General features: G+C 38.7%; 1 protein-coding gene across 3 annotated transcripts in view; it reads right to left on the bottom strand.

The window, feature by feature from the left end:
- Positions 1-23,397, bottom strand: part of LOC137413313 (tumor protein 63-like) — a 109,937-nt gene that overhangs the window by 37,766 nt on the left and 48,774 nt on the right. For all 3 annotated transcript variants that reach the window (XM_078771451.1, XM_078771452.1, XM_078771450.1), the window contains exons 3-4: positions 4,359-4,545; positions 3,963-4,078 (exon numbers count right to left, since the gene is read on the bottom strand). In XM_078771451.1, the coding sequence (XP_078627577.1) occupies positions 3,963-4,078; positions 4,359-4,545 (303 nt within the window). The remainder of the gene's footprint in view (positions 1-3,962; positions 4,079-4,358; positions 4,546-23,397) is intronic.

Raw genomic sequence — 23,397 nt, 5'->3', positions numbered from 1 at the left:
TGCATGTCAACAAAACATTGAAATACGTAAAAAAAAACCAAAAAGGAAAACAGAGAAATGCAAACAAAACACAAGGAAACACAGGAATGTATGGATAAACAAGGAAACATGGGAATGTATGGATAAACAAGGAAACATGGGAATGTATGGATAAACAAGGAAACATGGGTATGTATGGATAAACAAGGAAACATGGGTATGTATGGATAAACAAGGAAACATGGGTATGTATGGATAAACAAGGAAACATGGGTATGTATGGATAAACAAGGAAACATGGGAATGTATGGATAAACAAGGAAACATGGGTATGTATGGATAAACAAGGAAACATGGGTATGTATGGATAAACAAGGAAACATGGGTATGTATGGATAAACAAGGAAACATGGGAATGTATGGATAAACAAGGAAACATGGGAATGTATGGATAAACAAGGAAACATGGGTATGTATGGATAAACAAGGAAACACAGGAATGTATGGATAAACAAGGAAACATGGGAATGTATGGATAAACAAGGAAACATGGGTATGTATGGATAAACAAGGAAACATGGGTATGTATGGATAAACAAGGAAACATGGGAATGTATGGATAAACAAGGAAACACAGGAATGTATGGATAAACAAGGAAACATGGGTATGTATGGATAAACAAGGAAACATGGGAATGTATGGATAAACAAGGAAATATTGGAATGTATGGATAAACAAGGAAACACAGGAATGTAATTGATAAACAAGGAATCAAAAGATACACAAACCATATCAATGTGTTCTACCTGTGGTGGTTGAATGTATGGATAAACTAGAACGCCACTCAGTAGAGCGCATACTCCCGCCGTGGGTTTAGTGGGAATAATACGTTTTGTTTAACATCCCCTCTCCCCAAAACAATAAATGAAAAAGAAAGTAAGCCCTAACTGTCAGATAATTTATTTTGATATATCTCGGAATTAGAGGAGAAAAACATCATTTAAGAATAAAAGCTTTAATGCAGCAAAACAGGAAAACTCTTTCCCAAAGAAATTCCAAAAAAAAATTCCTGGATCCGGAATAATATCCTGAGCTTCACCAAAAACTAACCAATTCTTCCTTATCCCAAGGGCAATCATCCCACCAACTTTCATCCAAATCCGTTCAGAACTTTTCCAGATATCTTGTTCACAAACACACAAACATACGAACACACACACGGACGGACACGATCGAATGCGTTACTCCCTGGCGGGAGTAATAAACCTGAAAATCACAGAGCCAGAACCAGAATTATTTATTTGGTCTGGGAAGCCCATGTGAGGTTTCTTCAGCTTCACCCTCTCACAACCCTGGGTGAATATGCGATCTTTTAAAAAAAAGGTGGAATTCTGCCAAATCTGTTTTATTTGTTTGTTAATATACCTCAGCCATTGACAAATCTGGAACTAAGTCTTTATAGCCGGCGAAGCCGGTGTTGTCAATAAACGCGTACGTATTATGTCGAAAACCTGATTATGCCTTGGCTTGAGAATTCCGAAGCTCAATGGAGGCCGCCATCTTGCGGATGCGGAAGTATGCATAACAAATTGAAAACGTTCAATAGGAGTTTCTTTCACCCGTCTTTGTTTGATTCACCATCTTATGCACCTCCAATTTATTATTAAAATACTTTAAGACCAACCTCAGCCCGCACGGGCCTGGTTATCTTCAACGAAAAGCGTCACCAAACACCGGAACCAATGAGATTCGAGCATTTGAAAAAATATTTCTAAAACCAAATCACGCAATGGAGGCCGCCATCTTCCGGATGCAGAAGTTTGCATAAAACAATTGCGAAAAAGTTCAATTGGAGTTTGTTTCACCCGTCTTTGTTTGATTCACAATCTAATGCACCTCTAATTTGTAATTAAAATACGTTAAGACCAACCTCGTTATCTTCAACGAAAATCGTCACCAAACACCGGAACCAATGAGATTCGAGCATTTGAAAAATATTTTTTAAAAGCTTATTACGCGTTTCGGACGCTGAAAACGGCGTCAAATATTCTAAAATTGACGAAGAATTATTTTTTAGAAATCTCGCGGCCGTATGGGATAGTTTTTCATGGCCAGAAATACGGTATAAGCGGTTTGCATAAAGAAAGAAAGCTCGGTTTGATTAACGACAGTCACACATTGCCGTTGAAACGGCGCTATCGTCTGATCTGTCGGCACTGATCTTACTGCAAGCTAACTTCTTCTGGTGGAGGAAGCCGCAGTGCCCGGAGAGAACCAGTCCTGACAGCGACTGAAGTTAGAAGACTACACACATACTGTGAAAACGTATGTTAAGCCCAGTTAAAATTTCTTAAAATAGGCCCTAAGCTAGCACATCGTATAGTTACTTCCTTAAGCTTCTTGTGACATTTATTGTATGTAGGTATTGGGGAGGACTGTCTGCTCTTCTCTTTTACCAAGTCCTACCAGGTACGGTACCTACACCGACCTACTATCAACTACCTAACCTACTGATGCCATCGTGATGGGTAAAATAGTGGCAAGAGGCTTTGGCTTCGCCGGCTCATTGCGGCTTTGCAGTCGGGTACTAGTAGCCGGTGAAGCCGGTGTTGTGAATGAACGCGTACGTATTATGTTTAAAAGCCAGATTTTTCTGGATCCCTTGAGAATTTCGAAGCTTTGACGCACCAAATCGCTCAATGGAGGCCGCCATCTTGTGGATGCGTAAGTATGCATAACAAATTGAAAAAAGTTCAATAGGAGTTTGTTTCACCCGTCTTTGTTTGATTCACAATCTCAAACACCTCTAATTTGTAATTAAAATACTTGAAGACCAACCTCGGCCCGCACGGGCCTGGTTATCTTCAACGAAAATCGTCACCAAACACCGGAACCAATGAGATTCGAGCATTTGAAAAAATATTTTTAAAAAGCTTTTTACCACATTTCGGAGGCTGAAAACGGCGTCAAATATTCTAAATTTGACGAAGAATTATTTTTTAGAAATCTCGCGGCCGTAGGGGATAGTTTTCACGGCTGGAAATATCCGAAGTCGAGACGGAATTCACCGAATTAAACATGAAGTAAATTATATAAATTTTAATCTCATCCAGAATGCAAATGGTGTCATTTTGAACTAGGTACTGCACCTACCTACAACCAACTACCTAACCTACTGATGCCATTGTGATGGGTAAAATAGTGGCAAGAGCCTTTGACTTCGCCGGCTCATTGCGGCTTTGCAGTCGGGTACGAGTAAGTTCATCAAATACTGACACCGCGATTGACATTCGCTGAGCTAAATCAATGTTGATATCTCTTCTGAGGTAAAAAAACAAACAAACAAAAAAAGAACCTGTTTTAAAGCATTATACGTATCAAACGATATATTTTATGAAACGGGGAAACCTAATACACACTTTGGTGGTTTTACAATGACAGAATATGTCTTTATTAGAAAAAACAAAGAACATTGAAGACGACGCTGCTAAAAAAAAATACACCGCTCTAACGCATAACCACGAGTTTAAACTACATTTACAACAAATATGAAAACTATTTTCATATCACAATGTTAAATATAGAATATATGGAAGATACTTTTAAAAAAAATGAGCCCTATCTTCCAATGGTAAACAATCCTTCAAAAAATTCCTGGATCGGGAATAATATCCTGAGCTTCACCAAAAACTAATGACTTCTTCCTTATCCCAAGGGCAATCATCCCACCAACTTTCGTCCAAATCCGTTCAGAACCTTTCCAGATATCTTGTTCACAACACACACACACACACACACACACACACACACACACACACACACACACACACACACAAACACAAACACACACACACACACACACAAACACACACACACACAAACACACACACACACACACACACACGGACACGAGTGAATGCAGTACTCCCTGGCGGAGTAACAAGGAAACAAAAGGTACACAAACCATATCAGTGTGTTCTACCTGTGGTGGTTCATACGGTACGAGGGCGCTTTGCCTGCCGCTCTCGCCATCACGCATGTACCGCATCACAGTACTACCCTCGATGCGCACCAGGTGAGATGGTGGCGCCACCTGTCCTGGTGTCATTAGGGGATGGGAAAAGAAATGTGGAAGATGCATGAAAATGGAACACAAATTAAAATCCCATGAAAAGAAAGTCAAATACTGTAGCTGTAAAAAAAACTTCATAAACCATGGAAATTTGTTCGGTTTTGACTCAATGTTCCCATATGTGATAATTAATTAAAACTGTCGATTAACAGGCAGCTTAACATTCTCTGAAACTGAGAGCATCAATACCAAGGGTACCGGTATAAATACTTCGATCTAAACTCATAACAACACAGAATAAAAGACCTTCGTTGAAATCCCGGCCGAGTTCGTGGTTCGGGCAGCGCTTGACAACTTCGGTCACGTGCTCAGCTTTCTTGTAGACCGGCATGGCGCGGATGAGGCATCCATCAGGGGGAGTCAAAACGAGCTTCAGCTGAACGGGACACGTCTTGGAGATTTGGCAGTACAACTTGCGTAGTTCACTGGAATACTGTGGGTCAGAGAGAGGGAGGATTGTGGAGGTGGGGAGAGAAGTGAGGTTACAAAGGAAAGGAAGAGAGGTGGGCGTCATCTGTGTGAGGAGGTATGGAGAGGAGAGGAAGGAAAAGGAGGAGGGTGGACATTGAAATTAATAGGGGGAGTATCCTTCTGAGTTTATCGGAGCCCAGGCCAGAGCCAGAGTACATGCACCAGAGCCAGGGTACATGCACCAGAGCCAGGGTACATGCACCAGAGCTAGAGTACATGCACCAGAGCCAGGGTACATGCACCAGAGCCAGAGTACATGCACCAGAGCCAGAGTACATGCACCAGAGCCAGGGTACATGCACCAGAGCCAGAGTACATGCACCAGAGCTAGAGTACATGCACCAGAGCCAGGGTACATGCACCAGAGCCAGAGTACATGCACCAGAGCCAGAGTACATGCACGAGAGCCAGGGTACATGCACCAGAGCCAGAGTACATGCACCAGAGCCAGGGTACATGCACCAGAGCCAGGGTACATGCACCAGAGCCAGAGTACATGCACCAGAGCCAGAGTACATGCACCAGAGCCAGAGTACATGCACGAGAGCCAGAGTACATGCACCAGAGCCAGAGTACATGCACCAGAGCCAGAGTACATGCACCAGAGCCAGGGTACATGCACCAGAGCCAGAGTACATGCACCAGAGCCAGGGTACATGCACCAGAGCCAGGGTACATGCACCAGAGCCAGAGTACATGCACCAGAGCCAGGGTACATGCACCAGAGCCAGGGTACATGCACCAGAGCCAGGGTACATGCACCAGAGCCAGGGTACATGCACCAGAGCCAGAGTACATGCACCAGAGCCAGGGTACATGCACCAGAGCCAGAGTACATGCACCAGAGCCAGAGTACATGCACCAGAGCCAGAGTACATGCACCAGAGCCAGAGTACATGCACCAGAGCCAGAGTACATGCACCAGAGCCAGGGTACATGCACCAGAGCCAGAGTACATGCACCAGAGCCAGAGTACATGCACCAGAGCCAGAGTACATGCACGAGAGCCAGGGTACATGCACCAGAGCCAGAGTACATGCACCAGAGCCAGGGTACATGCACCAGAGCCAGGGTACATGCACCAGAGCCAGAGTACATGCACCAGAGCCAGAGTACATGCACGAGAGCCAGAGTACATGCACCAGAGCCAGAGTACATGCACCAGAGCCAGAGTACATGCACCAGAGCTAGGGTACATGCACGAGAGCCAGAGTACATGCACCAGAGCCAGAGTACATGCACCAGAGCCAGGGTACATGCACCAGAGCCAGAGTACATGCACCAGAGCCAGGGTACATGCACCAGAGCCAGGGTACATGCACCAGAGCCAGGGTACATGCACCAGAGCCAGAGTACATGCACCAGAGCCAGGGTACATGCACCAGAGCCAGAGTACATGCACCTGGAATAAGGCTTGTCTCCAGCTGGCCTTGGATCAGGCCAATTCAAGCCAGTATTGGGGTTGGAACCAGAGGTAGAACCGGGTTTGGAACTTCTAGATAGGCCCAATAATTGTTAAATGCCAATTTTGGAGTTTCGGTGACATTTACATTCGGGTAAGACACGGTCGGTCTTCTTCACTCATGCACAATGGAATCGTTTTCCCTTCATAGTCGAAGATGATTGTTCCCATGAAACATGCAAACTACACTGGGAATTTGTTTATCGTGCAGAGAAGCTGCACCACGAACATTCCGAGATAGCAAGCGGGATAACCTCGTGTAAAGGAGTTTACGGAGACAATGCTACCTGCAACTTAGGTATATTAATTTGTAACTTGATCAGGGTGCCAGCACCCTAATCTTCCTGAAAAACATAGAGGGTCTTTCATTTCCACCAATGTTCAGTGCTAGTATATGTGTTGTCCCCCAGCCTAACACTTCCGATGCACCAAAAACATTGATGCCTCGCCCTGCAGGTGAATCACCACTTTGGAAGTTTATACCTGGGTCAAGATTCTAGCCCAGGCTACAGACAACTCATAGGTGAGTGTGCACACCTCCAAGCTATGCTCAAGCACAATAGGTATAAACTATAAGACCATCATGCATTTTCAACCTCAGCAATGATATAAAAGTAACTTGTTCGATGGAGTTTGCTTTGCTACTGAAGAGCTTTCCTACCTGTGTGTTCTTCCTGTAGTAATGCGCGTCATCTTTTTCAAAAAGGTTTTCAGGTTGCCTTGCAGATTATACTTCCAAAAAATACAGTTTCATTGGAATGCTGCTAAATGAGGAACATCAACTTGTACACCTGGTGGTGGATTTATCAGTAACAACCAGAAAACTCTTCAGGAAGCACCAACTGTGGTGCCGGACTTCAGTTGATGGACTCGGGGTAATGAATGAATGAATGAATATGAATGATGAATGAATGCTGATGAATGATGATGAATCTGATGAATATGAATGATGAATGAATGAATATGAATGATGAATGAATGATGATGAATGATGATGAATCTGATGAATATGAATGATGAATGAATGAATATGAATGATGATGAATCTGATGAATATGAATATTAATGAATGAATATGAATGATAAATGAATGAATATGAATGATGAATGAATGAATATGAATGATAATGAATCTGATGAATATGAATATTAATGAATGAATATGAATGATGAATGAATGAATATGAATGATGATGAATCTGATGAATATAAATATGAATATGAATATGAATGAATGATGATGAATGATGATGAATCTGATGAATATGAATATGAATATGAATATGAATGAATGAATATGAATGATGATGAATCTGATGAATATGAATATGAATGATGAATGAATGAATATGAATGATGATGAATCTGATGAATATGAATATGAATGATGAATGATGATGAATCTGATGAATATGAATATGAATGAATGAATGAATATGAATGATGAATGAATATGAATAAATGAATGAATGAATGAAACTCGGGGTAATGAAAGAGGAATACTTGATTGAGACCGAAAGTCAGGGAGACGTGCATATTGTTAGAATCTAGATTTTGACAGAAACTGGGATTTCCATCAAAAATGATGTGTCGTTCCGAAACAAACAAACAAAAAAACTCCTTAAAGTTTTGCAAAAATAGAGAAACGTTGAACAGAGTCAGAGAACATTGTCCAAGACAGAAGGTGGTTGAAGATGGACAGCCGTAGATGAGGATCACGAAAGGCTGTACCTGATGGGGAGGTGTGGGGGGGGAGACCAATGGAGATGAAGAATGGTAGGGAGGCATGATCGATAAAAGTGATATTCACCTGATGTCCTTTATGGGTTTGATGAATGAGATTATTTTATGTTTTTTATCTCAGTTGACAGGAAGAAGGAAGGAAGAAAAGAGATGGAGGTGGAGAGGTGGTTGCAGCAATAGAGAGAGAGAGAGAGAGAAACAGGACCACCCCTCCAACCTTTCAGCATATCCCTCCAACCTCCCTCCACTCCACTCAGTCCAGGTATGACACCTTTTACCACCAAGCTGCCCCGAGACACGTCCCAGCTTGTCCAATTCTTCAGTGATTATTATTCATTTGATCCCATTTAAACCTGACTTTTTCCACTCCATCTCTCCCAAATTCACCCATTTACAATCTACACGAGGAAAACAAAATTGTGTTACGTCACGAATATAGAGGGCAGCGAGGTATGGGTGAGTGGTCCAGAGCACAGGTACAGCGAGTACAGGTGAGTTTTTAGATGTTGAAATTCGTTTTGTCTTAGTAAATAAAATCTCTCTTACCTCGTGAATCGTTTCCCAGATTGGGATTTTGAAACATTGCAGCATTTGCTCCATCCCAGAAACCATTCCCGGATAATCAATTGGGTGTCCTACCTTCTGCTGAGCATCCTATGTTTGCCATATGAAACATTTGTGAGTTAAAATTAAGAGGTTCCTGGTTCTTGGAGGTAGACGAATTCAAACACTTTAATCCCTTTGATATAATTGTGGTACCAGTTTAAATGAATAGGAAAAGCTAAACAATCCTACAAAGTTATATGGGAAGTTTTTCATGAAGGACCACTCCACCTATTCACTGTCTCTGGCCTCATCTTTTCCATTCCCACTCCCCCTCCATCCCACCTCCCACATTGCCCACTCCCCTCCCTTCCCTGCTGGGCAAGTTCAGACCATTTCAGGCACTTGCAGACCTGCCGCAGGTATGTCTGGAATTTACCATCCCCCCTATCCATCATCTCCACCCAACCAAACCCTAAATTACGACAACCAAAACAGTTTACAACCACCAAGTGCCACCTAACCTAACACTACTCAACGGAATCTTTACCTAACACAAAAACCTTAACCCAATATCTGCCATGAAACAAAATATTAATCTGATACCTCCAAACTCGAACCTAATGCTGCTCAACTCGATATCATTCTTCCACGGTGGGCAAAATGAGGACCAGCTTGCAGGTAAGGGAGCATTGCATCAGCAGCGCACCTGCGACCACAGACAACGATGCAGCCAAGCAGCTACAGCTGCGTACGAACGACCAGAACTGAAGCAAATATTCGATTAATGACACCAAACTAATATTAACCAAACAGTAACTTCATAAACCAGTTAAACTCAACACTCAGTGTCCATTGGTGATGATGAAAGGGTCATTGCACAGGTAATACCATGTTTCAGTGGTCAGACCTACCAGAGCATTGCACAAAAGCATTAATAGTCGATTAAAATATTGATCTGGACTTTAGAGGTAAGTCAGGAAGGCCTGTGGATGAGCCTGGTATCCAATCTGAGCAGAGTGGAATAAACTGCTCAGATTGGATACCAGGGTTGACACATCAGTAAAGGTCCAGATTAGTTAACTGGTCAGACCATATGTGTCAGGAGGGCTATAGAAGTGAGACCAACATCACCAAAAGGTCCATCCTGCCTCATACTCTCGGCCGCCGAAGGTACGAAAAGCATCCAAGCCCAACTCCACACGTGACTTACTGACTTCCTCTTCTCTCGGAGCCAACATGTGGATCTCAATGGAATCCTGTCAAGGCTGATCATTGTCAAGGCTGGAGTTCCCCAGGGCAGTGTTCTGGGCCCAGTCCGATTAATGATCTTCAAAAATGACTCTATGGAAAATCCCCTTTCTTTGTTTGTTGATGACTCCACTCTCTGCTGTGACATCCCTCATCCTTCAGACAGGCAGGCTGCAGCCTCTTACCTCTCTTCAGACTATCACAAAATCACAAGATGGTCAAAAACTTGAAATATAAGTCTTTCAATCCTGACAAATGTCACACTCACTCTATCTTTCTCTGAAAGGACCTTCTTGAGGAACAATCCTCTTGAGGAAGTCATTCAAACTCCTGGGTCTTTATCAGCCATGATCTTTCTAAGGCAAACCGCCTTTCAAAGTTGGCTTCCAAAGCCAGCCGCAGACTGGGCACCCTCGATCGTCCAAAAGTCCTTCCTTGACACACCTGAATTCCCATCCACCGACAAGGCCTTTATCTGCAGCTTGATGGAGTATTGCTCTCCCCTCTGTGCAGGCTCCCCTGCCTCACATCTTGATCAAATTGACATCATGGAAACCAAGGTCTTCAAGATTATTGGAATATCCGGGGATGAAGCTGAGTCTATGAGCCTATTACGTCATCATCTCAGGCAGGTAGGTCGGTGGTCTCTCTGTCTTCTGGTCTCCTCCTTTCTGGTTTTGCACCCTCTGCTCTTTCATTGCCTTGTTTTACCTACACACCTCAGTTTCCGCAACGCTCACACAGTCCACCGTCAACCCTCTTATGGTGAAACTACCTAACTCCAGGATCACTGGATCACCTACACTCATCATTTCCTCTTTTTTCACACCTGTGGAACCAACTTCCACATTCTCATGAAACTCATTCATCCCTCCAGGTCTTCAACACACCTGTTCGCCACCATCTCAGATTGCCCGCAATCCAAAGCCATTATCTTTTCTACCCTTGTTAACTCCACTCCTCCCACCCCAATCCATCCTACTCCCAAATTTCCAGTTTTCCTTCCCGAGTGTTTCCTTCTGTATCCATTTTTGTTCACCCCATGCAACCTCTCCTGCCCCCCATTGTTTGTCCTCCAAATCTGCCACTTCCAATAAAGTTTCAATAAAGTCCCATGTCGGAGTTCCAATAAAGTCCCATGTTGGAGTTCCAATAAAGTCCCATGTCGGAGTTCCAATAAAGTCCCATGTCGGAGTTCCAATAAAGTCCCATGTCAGAGTTCCAATAAAGTCCCATGTCAGAGTTCCAATAAAGTCCCATGTCGGAGTTCCAATAAAGTCCCATGTTGGAGTTCCAATAAAGTCCCATGTCGGAGTTCCAATAAAGTCCCATGTCGGAGTTCCAATAAAGTCCCATGTCGGAGTTCCAATAAAGTCCCATGTCGGAGTTCCAATAAAGTCCCATGTCGGAGTTCCAATAAAGTCCCATGTCGGAGTTCCAATAAAGCCCCATGTCAGAGTTCCAATAAAGTCCCATGTCGGAGTTCCAATAAAGTCCCATGTCAGAGTTCCAATAAAGTCCCATGTCGGAGTTCCAATAAAGTCTCATGTCAGAGTTCCAATAAAGCCCCATGTCGGAGTTCCAATAAAGTCCCATGTCAGAGTTCCAATAAAGTCCCATGTCAGAGTTCCAATAAAGCCCCATGTCGGAGTTCCAATAAAGTCCCATGTCGGAGCTCCAATAAAGTCCCATGTCGGAGTTCCAATAAAGTCCCATGTTGGAGTTCCAATAAAGTCCCATGTTGGAGTTCCAATAAAGTCCCATGTTGGAGTTCCAATAAAGTCCCATGTCGGAGTTCCAATAAAGTCCCATGTCAGAGTTCCAATAAAGTCCCATGTCGGAGTTCCAATAAAGTCCCATGTCAGAGTTCCAATAAAGTCCCATGTCGGAGTTCCAATGAAGTCCCATGTCAGAGTTCCAATAAAGTCCCATGTCAGAGGTCCAATGTCCTTTTTCTCAAGACTACGTGGGGTAAGGTGTTCTATTAACTCTCTAGTTGAGCTCAGTAAGTGAAGGTCTAATGAGTTATCATTAGGCCAGTCACAGACCACACATCGCTGGATTAAACTCCACTTAGCGCTCTGTAACTGCTAAGGTAAACCCAGCTGATCAATGGGTTACCATTGTGATTTTTATGAAACTACATCCATGTCAGTATAATCCTGATTAGTAGGGTCAATATACGAAAAAAACTCACCTAACCCCAACAAAATTGATACAAAAGGTTTTTCAATGGATTCTGGTACCATTGGGCATGCTAAATAACATACTAAAAATCTAGTAACATCTGACTTCCGCAAAGGGGTAATTTTCAATATGGCGTCCAAGATGGCCGCCGGGAGCTTAAAATGGCCATATCTCAATTATTATTCAACCTAGAAAGGTGGTTTTGGTGTCTAACCCTAGATTTTAGGGCCCAAGGAATCCAATTGAATCAATAAAATTACCATCAGTTAATTATTTATTGACAAGTCCAAGATGGCATCCCAAGGTGACATCCTGATCCACTAACATGGCTCTGTCGAATAGTAGTCAACCTAGTGAGATTTTTTCAGTGTGTATACCTAGGTTTAAGGCACCCAGGAAATCATAAAAATTACTTAAATAAGCACAAAGTAATCAGGTAATCCAGTAAGCCAGGTTTACCAGCCCATTAGGCATTTGTTGTCTTATACAGTTAGTCGCTATTCATCGTCATCCTCCGACTCCGAGAGATAACAGTAGTGTATATATGTTGCTTCTGGGACACTCTCATTTTCCCATTGACTTACATGTTAATTTTCCTCTTAACCTCATTGCCCATTAACACCTCTATTTCTGCCACCCTGATCTTTACGAACCTTTTGGCCTTTTGACATAATAGCTATAGCGAAGGATAACCAACTCCTATCCTTAATGTTGTTCATTAGACCACTCAAACAATGATCCTACGAATATTTGCTCCCTCTCACCATCACTTTTCTTCATTTCCCCTTAACACCCCCTTGGCCTTGTGGACCTTTTAACCTTTTACTCTTAATATCGATGATCATTGTTGTTGTTTAGTAGACCACTCAAACAACTATCCTACAAATATTTGTTTATGCGTAGGAAATAATTTAATTCTCCTACAACTCTCTTCACCATCTAATACATTAACAAAGTATATGTTTGAGTTTGGTTCTTTATCAAGATATTTTAACTGAGCTCCAATAAAATGATAAACCTCCCTCAATGTCCTTGTCTGAGCACCTCCAGTGCCACACACTTTTTGGTAGGCTCTGCCCACTTTTTGTTAAGCTCCGCCCACTGTTTGGCAATCCCCGTCCACTTTTTGTTAAACCACGCCCACTTTTTGTTGGACCACGCCCACTTTGTACTAAGCTCCGCCCACTTTTGCTAAGCCCCACCCACTTTGTTAAGTCCCACCCACTTTATAAACTCTTCAGCATTGTATCATTTCCAGGTAATACATTACATCATTTTCAGGGAATTTCCATCACATAATTTCCAGTTAAGACACGCCCAGGGAATTTCCACACGAAATGACACACCCAGTCCTTCTTATAAAAGGCACCGACCACACAGGCTTTTTCAAACACGCTTTCTGCTTCACTTGAGAATGGACTACTATGCCGAAATGGAATGGGATAACTTTGCTATTCCTTGGAGTCCTACTACCTGTGTAGAACTCAACCTTCAGATTGATGAACTGGACTCGAACCTCTTATCAATGGAGGTAAGTTTGTTTATTTATTAATTTATTAATTAATTTATTTATTTATTTATTTAATTAATTATTTATTAAATTAATTTTTTTAATTTTTTTTTTTTTAGATGAGACTCGTGTAAGAGTTAACAAAGTTTATTTTAATATTCATAGAGCTTGATTTATACAAATAAAAATATTGTATTAAATTAATACATTGTTATTTTCTTTCACAGGAAATTGTATCTGAGATACGAAATGAAAATTCTACTTTTAACACAACTTGGGATAAAGTTATTTTTTTGTTTGAAGATCTTTTGAACAACCAAGACCCACAGAACGAGTTCTACCTTGATGACCCAGCCCAATAATTATACCTTGGAGATCCACAAAATCCTGAAAAAGAGTTTTACCATGATGATACTTGTTGTGAGTTATCAAAACAAAACCCACTGAACAAGTTCTACCTTGATGAGCCAGAATACAAGTCATACATTGGAGACCCACAAATTTCTGAAAATTGGGAAAGGGGAGTTCTCCCTGATGGTCCGCAGTTATACTATGTGAGACACATCATAGAAACCCTAAATAATTGTGAAACGGGAATTCTCCCTGATGGTCCGCAGTTATACTATGTGAGACACATCACAGAAACCCTAAAAAATTGGGCAAGGAGAGTTCTCCCTGATGGTCCGCAGTTATACTATGTGAGACACATCATAGAAACCCTAAGAAATTGTGAAACGGGATTTCTCCCTGATGGTCCGCAGTTATACTATGTGAGACACATCACAGAAACCCTAAAAAATTGGGCAAGGAGAGTTCTCCCTGATGGTCCGCAGTTATACTATGTGAGACACATCATAGAAACCCTAAAAATTTGGGAAAGGGAAGTTTTCCCTGATGGTCCGCAGTTATACTATGTGAGACTTATCACGGAAACCCCCAATATTTCTGAAAATTGTGGTTCTACCTTGGAGACTTGGAAAGATGGTTATATTTTTGGAGACTCGGAATGGGGGGTTTGTTTTGATGACTCGGAATGTGATACCTATCTTGGAGGCTCAACAGGAATGTGGTTATACCTTGGGAACTTGGAAAGTTGGTTTTATTTTGGAGACTCTACCTGTGGGGTCCATCTTGGAGACTCTTTGGATTCTAAAGCAATGAACAATGTTCTTTGTTTAATGACGCTTGATTTAAGCAATATCAAGAAAGTTCGAGGAAGAAAATGCTGGAAAATTCTTTCTTCCCATTTCTACTTCTTTAAACTTGAAAGCCTTGAAAGACAGAATTGGGAGAAGAGGACAAAAAATAAATGAAATACGTATCTAAAAAAAAGAAGAAAAAAAAGATTATGTTAGGGTTAGGGTGGGATTTTGAATGTGAGGGTTAGGGATGGGGTTGGGTTAGGGATGGGATTGGGTTAGGGTTGGGATTTTGAATGTGAGGGTTAGGGATGGGTTGGGTTAGGGATGGGGTTGGGTTAGGGATGGGGTTGGGTTAGGGATGGGGTTGGGTTAGGGATGGGGTTGGGTTAGGGATGGGGTTGGGTTAGGGATGGGGTTGGGTTAGGGATGGGTTGGGTTAGGGATGGGGTTGGGTTAGGGATGGGTTTGGGTTAGGGATGGGGTTGGGTTAGGGATGGGGTTGGGTTAGGGATGGGGTTGGGTTAGGGATGGGGTTGGGTTAGGGTTTGTATATTATTATGACTCACTCACACATACACACACACAAACGTTAAGCCCCAACTGAAAAGTTGAGGGATTCTGTGTTTGGGGTTCACAGATCTCAAGAACGTATCCCCATTGTACACACAAAAGTTAAGCCCCAACTGAAAAGTTGAGGGATTCTGTGTTTGGGGTTCACAGATCTCAAGAACGTATCCCCATTGTACACACAAAAGTTAAGCCCCAACTAAAAAGTTGTGGGATTCTGTGTTTGGGGTTCACAGATTTAAAAACGTATCCCCATTATACACACACAAAAGTTAAGCCCCAACTAAAAAGTTGTGGGATTCTGTGTTTGGGGTTCACAGATTTAAAAACGTATCCCCATTACATTTTATTTATTTATTTATTATTTTCAAGGGTATTATCTGCTTACTTGTGTTTTTTGTAATTCTTGCGAGTAAAATGAACCCAAGATTTCTTCTCCATTTAAATCATATAATTTGTAGGTCCAAGGGACTATCCATTACATCAATGATTTTAAATAATTCACGAGTCCATTTTTGTGTATAACCTTTCTCAAAATGACTTTTCCATTTGTATATTCTTACAATATCACCAACTTTAAACTTGGGCTTTCCCAAATTAATCTCCTTTTCATATTCTAATTTTGTAAATGTTTCCGATGGTTTTGATTTTGTTGATGAATGAACTGTATTATTGTAATTATCTACAATATCCTGAATTAAATACACCAATTTTTGAGCACCGAGTTGTGTGAATTTTTTATATAGTCTCTCTTTCAAAGTACGATTAAAACGCTCAATAACAACTGCTTTTCCTTCATTAAAGGTGCTGTATAATTTAATACCCTCCCCCTTAAGAAATTTCATAAATATTTTGTTATAGAACTCTGTTCCCTCATCAGTCCATAACTTCTTTGGTTTCCTTTTATTCCTATCAAATATTAGCTTAAAGGCTAACATTAAAGTATTACCTCTCTTGTTTTTCAAAGGAACAACCCAGGCAAATCTACTCCTCAAATCAATAACGGTTAAAGCATACCTGTATCCCTTATCATTATTTAGTTCGATTAAATCAGCGGACCATATGTGGTCGGTGTATTTAGAATAAACTTTCCTTCTTTTAAACTTTGTGATTATAGGTTTATGTAATTCTTTAGCCAAAAGCTCCTCAGTCTTGATGACATCATTAGAGCCTAATAGTTTTTTGAGGAATAACCAAGACCAAGTTTCAATTTAGCACTTATCATTTTTTTTACAATAAACCTATCAACTTTCTCTCTCAACGTAGGATTTCGTATCAAAGACAAATTATACAACATTTCTCTGTCTGCTTCATGTTTTTCATCCAATGTAGTGGTATTCCCATAAGCAATATCATGCTTCATACACACTTCATCAACCTTATTTTTTGGTTTAGACCAAGGTTTAGGATTGTTAGCCTCATCTAATCTTTTATCCAAGTTTGTTCCTGGGACCACAGAAAGAATACCCTGGAAGGTGTAATTCCCCCGGAATTCCAGTTGTTGTAAATTTACTTCCTGACAGAAACTTTTGTATGTCTCCTCCACTTTTAGGAGAGATTAATTGGCACTTTTTAGAGCCACACACTTGACATATTCCTTTTTGATAAACTCTATTATTTTTAGCTTTAACATGAGATATTTTTAGATTTAGTTTTCTTTTTACATTTGAGACAATAACTCATATTTATTTATCAGAAAAAGTCCGACAGAGTATCAAAACCTTTTTGGTTTTCAACATATACATTTCTATCTTAAATTTTAAAACATAAAGAATCCTTAGGAATGCCTTCACTCTCTCCTCCATTTATTTACAAATAAAAACCAACTAAAGTCAATAGCATCATCAACCACATAATCTTTGTCTTCTTCATGTAAATCTCCTCGCTGAACTCATCTCAACCATTTTTAAAATCATTATCTTAGTAAGAGTCGTTAATTCTTTATTTTCCTCTTCGGTGCGTTGAGATTGATGTATTTGCTGTAATACACTCAATCTTTTACGAATCTTACTGATTTCCATCTTTTTATATTTTTCCTCCCTCTCTCTTTGCTCCCTTTCCTCCCTCTCCTCCTTCTCCCTTTCCTCCCTCTCCTTTTTCTCCCTTTCCTCCTTCTCCTTTTTCTCCCTTTCCTCCTTCTCCTTTTTCTCCCTTTCCTCCTTCTCCTTTTTCTCCCTTTCCTCCTTCTCCTTTTTCTCTCTTTCCTCCTTCTCCTTTTTCTCCCTCTCCTCCTTCTCCTTTTTCTCCCTTTCCTCCTTCTCCTCCTTCTCTCTTTCCTCCTTCTCTTCTTCAACTCCTTCCTCATCCCTTGCTACCCTTGAGCTTGAGCCCCAAAGAATCTTATACATATACTCATCTGGATTTTGAGATATTCTTGTATCTATAATTATTTTTCTCATAATAGGATACCAATAAGATTTGTTGACGATTTCTAAAAGAGTTTTATATTTCATAACTTTGAGAAGTTCATTTTTATTTAATATTTTAAACAAGTCTCTATTTGTGGGTTTAGCAATATCAGTATAAGGCCAGTTTTTAATGACAAAATTTCCATGTATATGCTCCAAATCATAAGGTATGTAATCATAAGGCTCCAAATCATAAGGTAACCGAGCACCCTTTTCTTGTAGGTATCCCTGAATACAAAAATTATAATTCTCTTGTAGTCTTTTTCCTGCCATTTATGTATCAGAAATATATGTGAGATTAATATTATGACAGGTAATACCACCCCATCTTCCCACTACCAAATCGGTTTGTATTCCTCGGCTTTCTATCCTTATCTCATTACCTTCCTTCTTTGTCATGCTAACCATCGCTATACTATCATATATTTTTCTTTTCTTAAAATCATGTATTTGTTGTTTACTAATTGTACTTCCACATAAATCCTTATCCTCGCCAAGCGGATAATATTCTTCTTTACGAGACTGATTCAAATCATGTAGGTCTTCTAAGTTTATTGAAAAATACCAATTATACCCTAAATCAGGCATATCATACCCCCATTTATTAATTTGCATATTAACTATATGTCCTTCTTTATAAAATTCAATTGTAAGCAGGTAGTTAAATTCAATGAGGAAAGGTGTATGGTCAGTATAACCAGGTGTTGTGGTTGTAAATTTTACTTGTTTAACAAAACGTGCTGTTTTCTTTAAAAATATATATTGTGATAAATCACTGAATCTAATTAAGTCATTCGCATCTGAAGGGTTTGGATCATTGATTAATTTATAAGTATTCTTCATATTATTATTTTTACTTATACTATATTTTTGTCGTTCAGCCTGTGCCTTTGTATAATAATTTGATAAATCAATATCCTGAGAGGATTTTCCAAAGATAGAACCATCTTTTCCAACATAAGTCATTTATATTAGATTTAAAATGATATCGTAAAAATTTTCATTATTGTTGAGTTGAAATAATACATATAAACATAATTGACCACAACATTTAGAATTAATTTCTTGAACTTGAAATGTTTGATAAACACCATTCTGTAAGAATTGTATTACTTCAACAGGTGGTGGCATACCATAACTATCAAAATAATATTTATCCTGACTATTATGAATACAAACCCAATGAGAACCATTCTGTGTGTCTAAATTCATAATAATATTCTTTGTATTCTTATTTATATGTATTAATTCATCTCTCATACAAATAACCACATTATCAATTTTTAGTGTTTTACAATACTTAGCTAGTTCTATATTTGACGTTGTATTCTTTCCAAATTGTTTAAACCATTTATCCATTTATTTATGAGAAAGATACAATCCATTACCCCATTTAGTTAGTTTAACACCCGCTTGAGCGATAGAGGAAAGCATATCTCCAACCAACAATCTAGCTTTATCAGGTAGACTTTCAAGTTTTTGAGCAAAATCTACAATTACACCACTTCCACTAATTTGTTTCTCCAACTCCTTGTTTTGTCTTTCCAATTCTTTTTGAGCTTTTAGTTGTGCCTTCCTTTCGTTAGCAGTTTTTACCGCTGCTGAAATACCACCAGTCAATGCTCCCGCCGCACTTAAACCAGCAAATAAAGGAATTAGAAACGGGAGAAATCCTCCTCTTGACTCATCTCTTGAATATTTCTTTCACATAGGTTTTGTCATTTTAATTTTAAGTGAACCAGTATCATTTAGTGTTTTTACTTGTGTGTGTGTGAGTAAAACATCAATTCTTACAGCTCCTTTTCTTTGAATTGTATTAACATTAATAATACAAGGCTTTTGATTTTGAATACAAGATGTTAATTTATTAAGATTGATTTGATTAACATATACCCCTACCATTTATTTATGAGAAAAAATCTATGTGATATTAATCATAACACCATTATCTGTATTAATCTGTAATTCTGTTTCTTCCAAAAGCAAACAATATGCATTAACCTCTTCACTCTCCCCTCTTTCAATGTATAGAGAAGTATCCACTCTATTAGACTTTATAGTTTCTTTTTGAGAACTCAGGTCAATTGCATAGATCGTATAAAGTTTTTGAAACGCAACCATATCCAAAATAGGGTCATTATTACCGTTGCTTTCACACACCTTTTGGTAAGACTTGTAGGCTTCCGCATAATCATTTTTTTCCCAATCAATTTCCAATCTATCTCGCGGATAAAATGTGCCATCAAGAGAAACCCAAAGTTGTTTCACCTTAGCATTATCACTCAGCGCATTATTCTTATCAGTACCTTCATCTCCATCTGGTTTCTTAAAAATGAGCCATAGGTATCGTGGCTTTCCTTGAAGAACACCTAAATTCCAAGTGTAGGTAGTGTGTTCCAGTTTAACGTGTTGACATCTTCTTTTAAGGTATGATACATTTAGTGGTTTCTTTGAGTTAAGTCTTCTATTTAACATCTCTTCCATTTTAAGATTAGGAGTATATTCACTAATATACCAACACAAATCATTAATAACAAATTTATTATTATCACCAAAAGCATTTTGAGCCCCAAAAAGCAGTCTATTTACATTATCATTCCTTTGTAGTTGAAATCTAATTTTAAGCCCATACAAAACTTTATCATAATCACAAAATCCAAATATACCTTTAAGAGGTACTGCTACGGTAAAACTATTCTCTGCTTTTGTTTCATCATTATACATTGCCTTCCTTTGACTATAACCAGGGTCAGCATTTGTTCCCGTTGACATATCAGGAATAAAACCTTCAACAGCTCCCTTACCCATTCTATCACCAAACGAATATAGTGTAAATTTCATCATTTCAGATGTAGCAGAGACATAATCAACTGCTTCAACCTCTTGTGTTCCAATATACAGGCGAACACTATCAAACATTTTCCAGAAGAAATCATTTACGAGTGTAGCATTAGTATTATTCGCAGCCTTAGTGAATTTAAATTTACACAGCAAGAAACTATCAGCTATATTCAAGTAAGTTTGTTGATTATTTATTTCAAAACTTTTTGTTCCGTTTGAATTCCAGTCTGTTCCTGTTATAGCATTTACCTTAAAATAGTCTTCCTTTTTCGTGGAGTTTGATATGATAATTGTATCATCCAAATCATAGATACTATCAATCGCTTCCATACCTGTATTTATATAGTATTAAAATCGTTGAAACCCTGACCCAAGTATTTAAATGATTTTTTGCCGTTCTTGTGAAGATAGTTGAGTTTTACCTTTTTTATTTCTTTGATTGCTTGTAATTTATGAGACTCCTTTTGAGCATCTTTTATACTCTTTATAGCACCCGCAACGGAGCCCACGGCAGAAGCAGTTGAACCAATTAGGTCTTTATGTTTAAGGATGGTTGAACCAATACCCATTAGAGTATCAATTATCCCATCTCCTTTATTTCTAAATTGATGTCCCACACCCCGTTGTCTCTTTGGTTTATAGTATCCTCTACCAAGAAACATACCTTCACCCTTATAGTATGGTGAAAGGAACATCCCATCCCCTGTAATTATTTTATATTTTCCCAACTCGTGTTTTCTCACAATAACCATTATTTATTTATCAAAAAAAACTTCACGAAGGTGAATTCTGATGGATATAATTTCTTCATTAAAGGAGATCATACGATTATCTTGATCGGTTATCCTAAAATTTACTCTGTATATGGTTTTTCCTGACACAGGTAAATAGACAAGATTTTTTGGTTCCATATTGAATTTATAACCAATCGGTGTTGAGTATGCGCTGAATGAAAATATTGTATTTGTTCTTATTCCATCGTTATAAGCACCATCAATCAAATCACAATGAATTAATACTGAATTTATACCGGAGGATATTTGAATGACATTATCACTGTTAGTTTCAATCTTTTTTGAAGAGAAACCCAATAGCTCTCTGAACGAATTTTCAATCGTGAAATCAACTTTATAATTATTTTTTAAGTTTAATCGTTGATTTTGAAGTGTGTTTTTGAATATCTATTACCATATTTTTTGGTTCATCACCTTTTTCTTTCATAAGGCGAGAGACTTCTGAAGATATTTGAGAAATCTCGTAAGCTCCGGGTGAAACGGTTATAGTTTTATATCCACTTCCTGGATTATAACTAAACTTGTTGTTTTTCTCTGTGATATTAAACAAGGTATTATAAGTTTCCATCGACAATAAAGATGCCTCATATGAGGTAAGGGGGTCAAGTTGTAGTGGGTAAGGGAATGATGCTGTGTAATCACTCGTTGTAAAATTAAAACTAAGAATTGTGCTTCTCATCTTATTTAATATCTAATAAAATATCTTTGTATTGACATTTATTAATTATTTTCATATTCATCAACTGGTCTAAAATGGCGGATGTTTCATTAAAACAATTGTTGTTTCCAGCCTTCTTACTACCTAACAACAATAATAGCCTATTAACTAATTGTGATGGGTCATTTGGAAGAAAGCTAACACCCGAACCAAGCTTACTTAAAGCATCAATAATATGTTTCTCCTTCTCATTCTTCTTACTTTTACCAGCAACAGAAACTCTATAATCAAGTGCGTTTAGTAAATCAATATATACCCTATCTTCCTCTCTTTCCATATCAAGTGGTTCCTCAAAATATTTTGAACCGCTGAATCTGGAGTTTGTTAGAAGAAACATTAATCTTGGAGTTAATTCAACATTTGGTTGAGCAGAACTTAAGAACACCAATTTATCATTAAATATCAATAACTTTTCTTTCACAAGATGGAACTGTGCTGGTTCTTCTGTTGGAATGAGACCTGCTCTGGTTTTTGAACCCGCCGAATACTCATTGTTTTGAAGAGCTTCCACAACATAATTAGGGGGTTGATTTACCTCCTCAAGTTTCCGAAATAATCCCTCGTCATCATATTCTAATTCACCAAGTTCTTGCTCTGTCATTTGACTAAAATCTTTGATCATTTGAAGTTTTTTTGGAGTAAATTCTACCGTGGGGACTGTAGGTGAGTGTTGAGTTTTCAAAAGTGGTTTAAAGAATTTCTCTTGTTTTCTTTCAAAGACTTCTTCGCCAGTCAGTTTTTGTCTCCGTTTCTTCTTTGTCCCTTCCTGTTGTTTAACAACTTTTGAAACTAATTGTTGATGTTCCTTAAACTTTCTTGCTCTTTCTTCGGCATTCATTTAGTATTGAAAAATATCATTTAATGAATTGTAAAGGTCAATGGGAAAATTTTCCTTTTCTTCATCATTATAGTAAATGTGTTGAAATAAATACTTTTCTTTAAATATTTCATCAAATTCTTTATTGGTATTAATATGAGTTGTTATTTCTTCTTCACTAATACTTGTATCTCTGCTTTTCATACATTTGTGTTGAGTCTCCTCATCGATATCAAAACCGAATGATAAAATCTTAACTCCATCACCACACAATTGTTTAATAATTTGTCTCATTCCTTCAGGATTAGTTTCTAAAATCCCAAGACCATTAGATTTTACTTTATTTAACTCACTCTTACAATGTGAATATTTTGTAGAACCAAGAGAGACCTCCTCAAATATTTGACCTTCGTTCCTCAATCGCATATGTTCCTCCATTGAAATGTAGTAATAATCTTTCCCTTCTACTTCTCCTGGTCGCTTTGCTCTGGTTGTAGTACTCACAAAACGAATCATAGGGTGTTTTTTTTAAAAACTTACAATCTTTTCATTTTTACTATTCAAGAGTTTAGATTTATGAAAGTTCTTTCCTGAAGCAGATTTACCCACAAGATTAATAATAATAGTTATCATTTATATATGTAATTATGTTTAAAATAAAAATACATCCTTTAATATCTCATCTTGTTTCACAACAATATATTTATATTTTCCAATCGTGTGTTTCATATAATTTTCAAATTCATTTTTACTACATAACGTAGAGCAATTATCTCTCCAAAAATTATTTACATCTATTGAATTTAACTTAAATAAAATAAAAGTATTGGC

Source organism: Myxine glutinosa, chromosome 2, assembly GCF_964187855.1.
Source record: "Myxine glutinosa chromosome 2, kmMyxGlut1.1, whole genome shotgun sequence".
Lineage (NCBI taxonomy): Eukaryota > Metazoa > Chordata > Myxini > Myxiniformes > Myxinidae > Myxine > Myxine glutinosa.
This window is presented reverse-complemented; position numbering and strand designations above follow the sequence as displayed.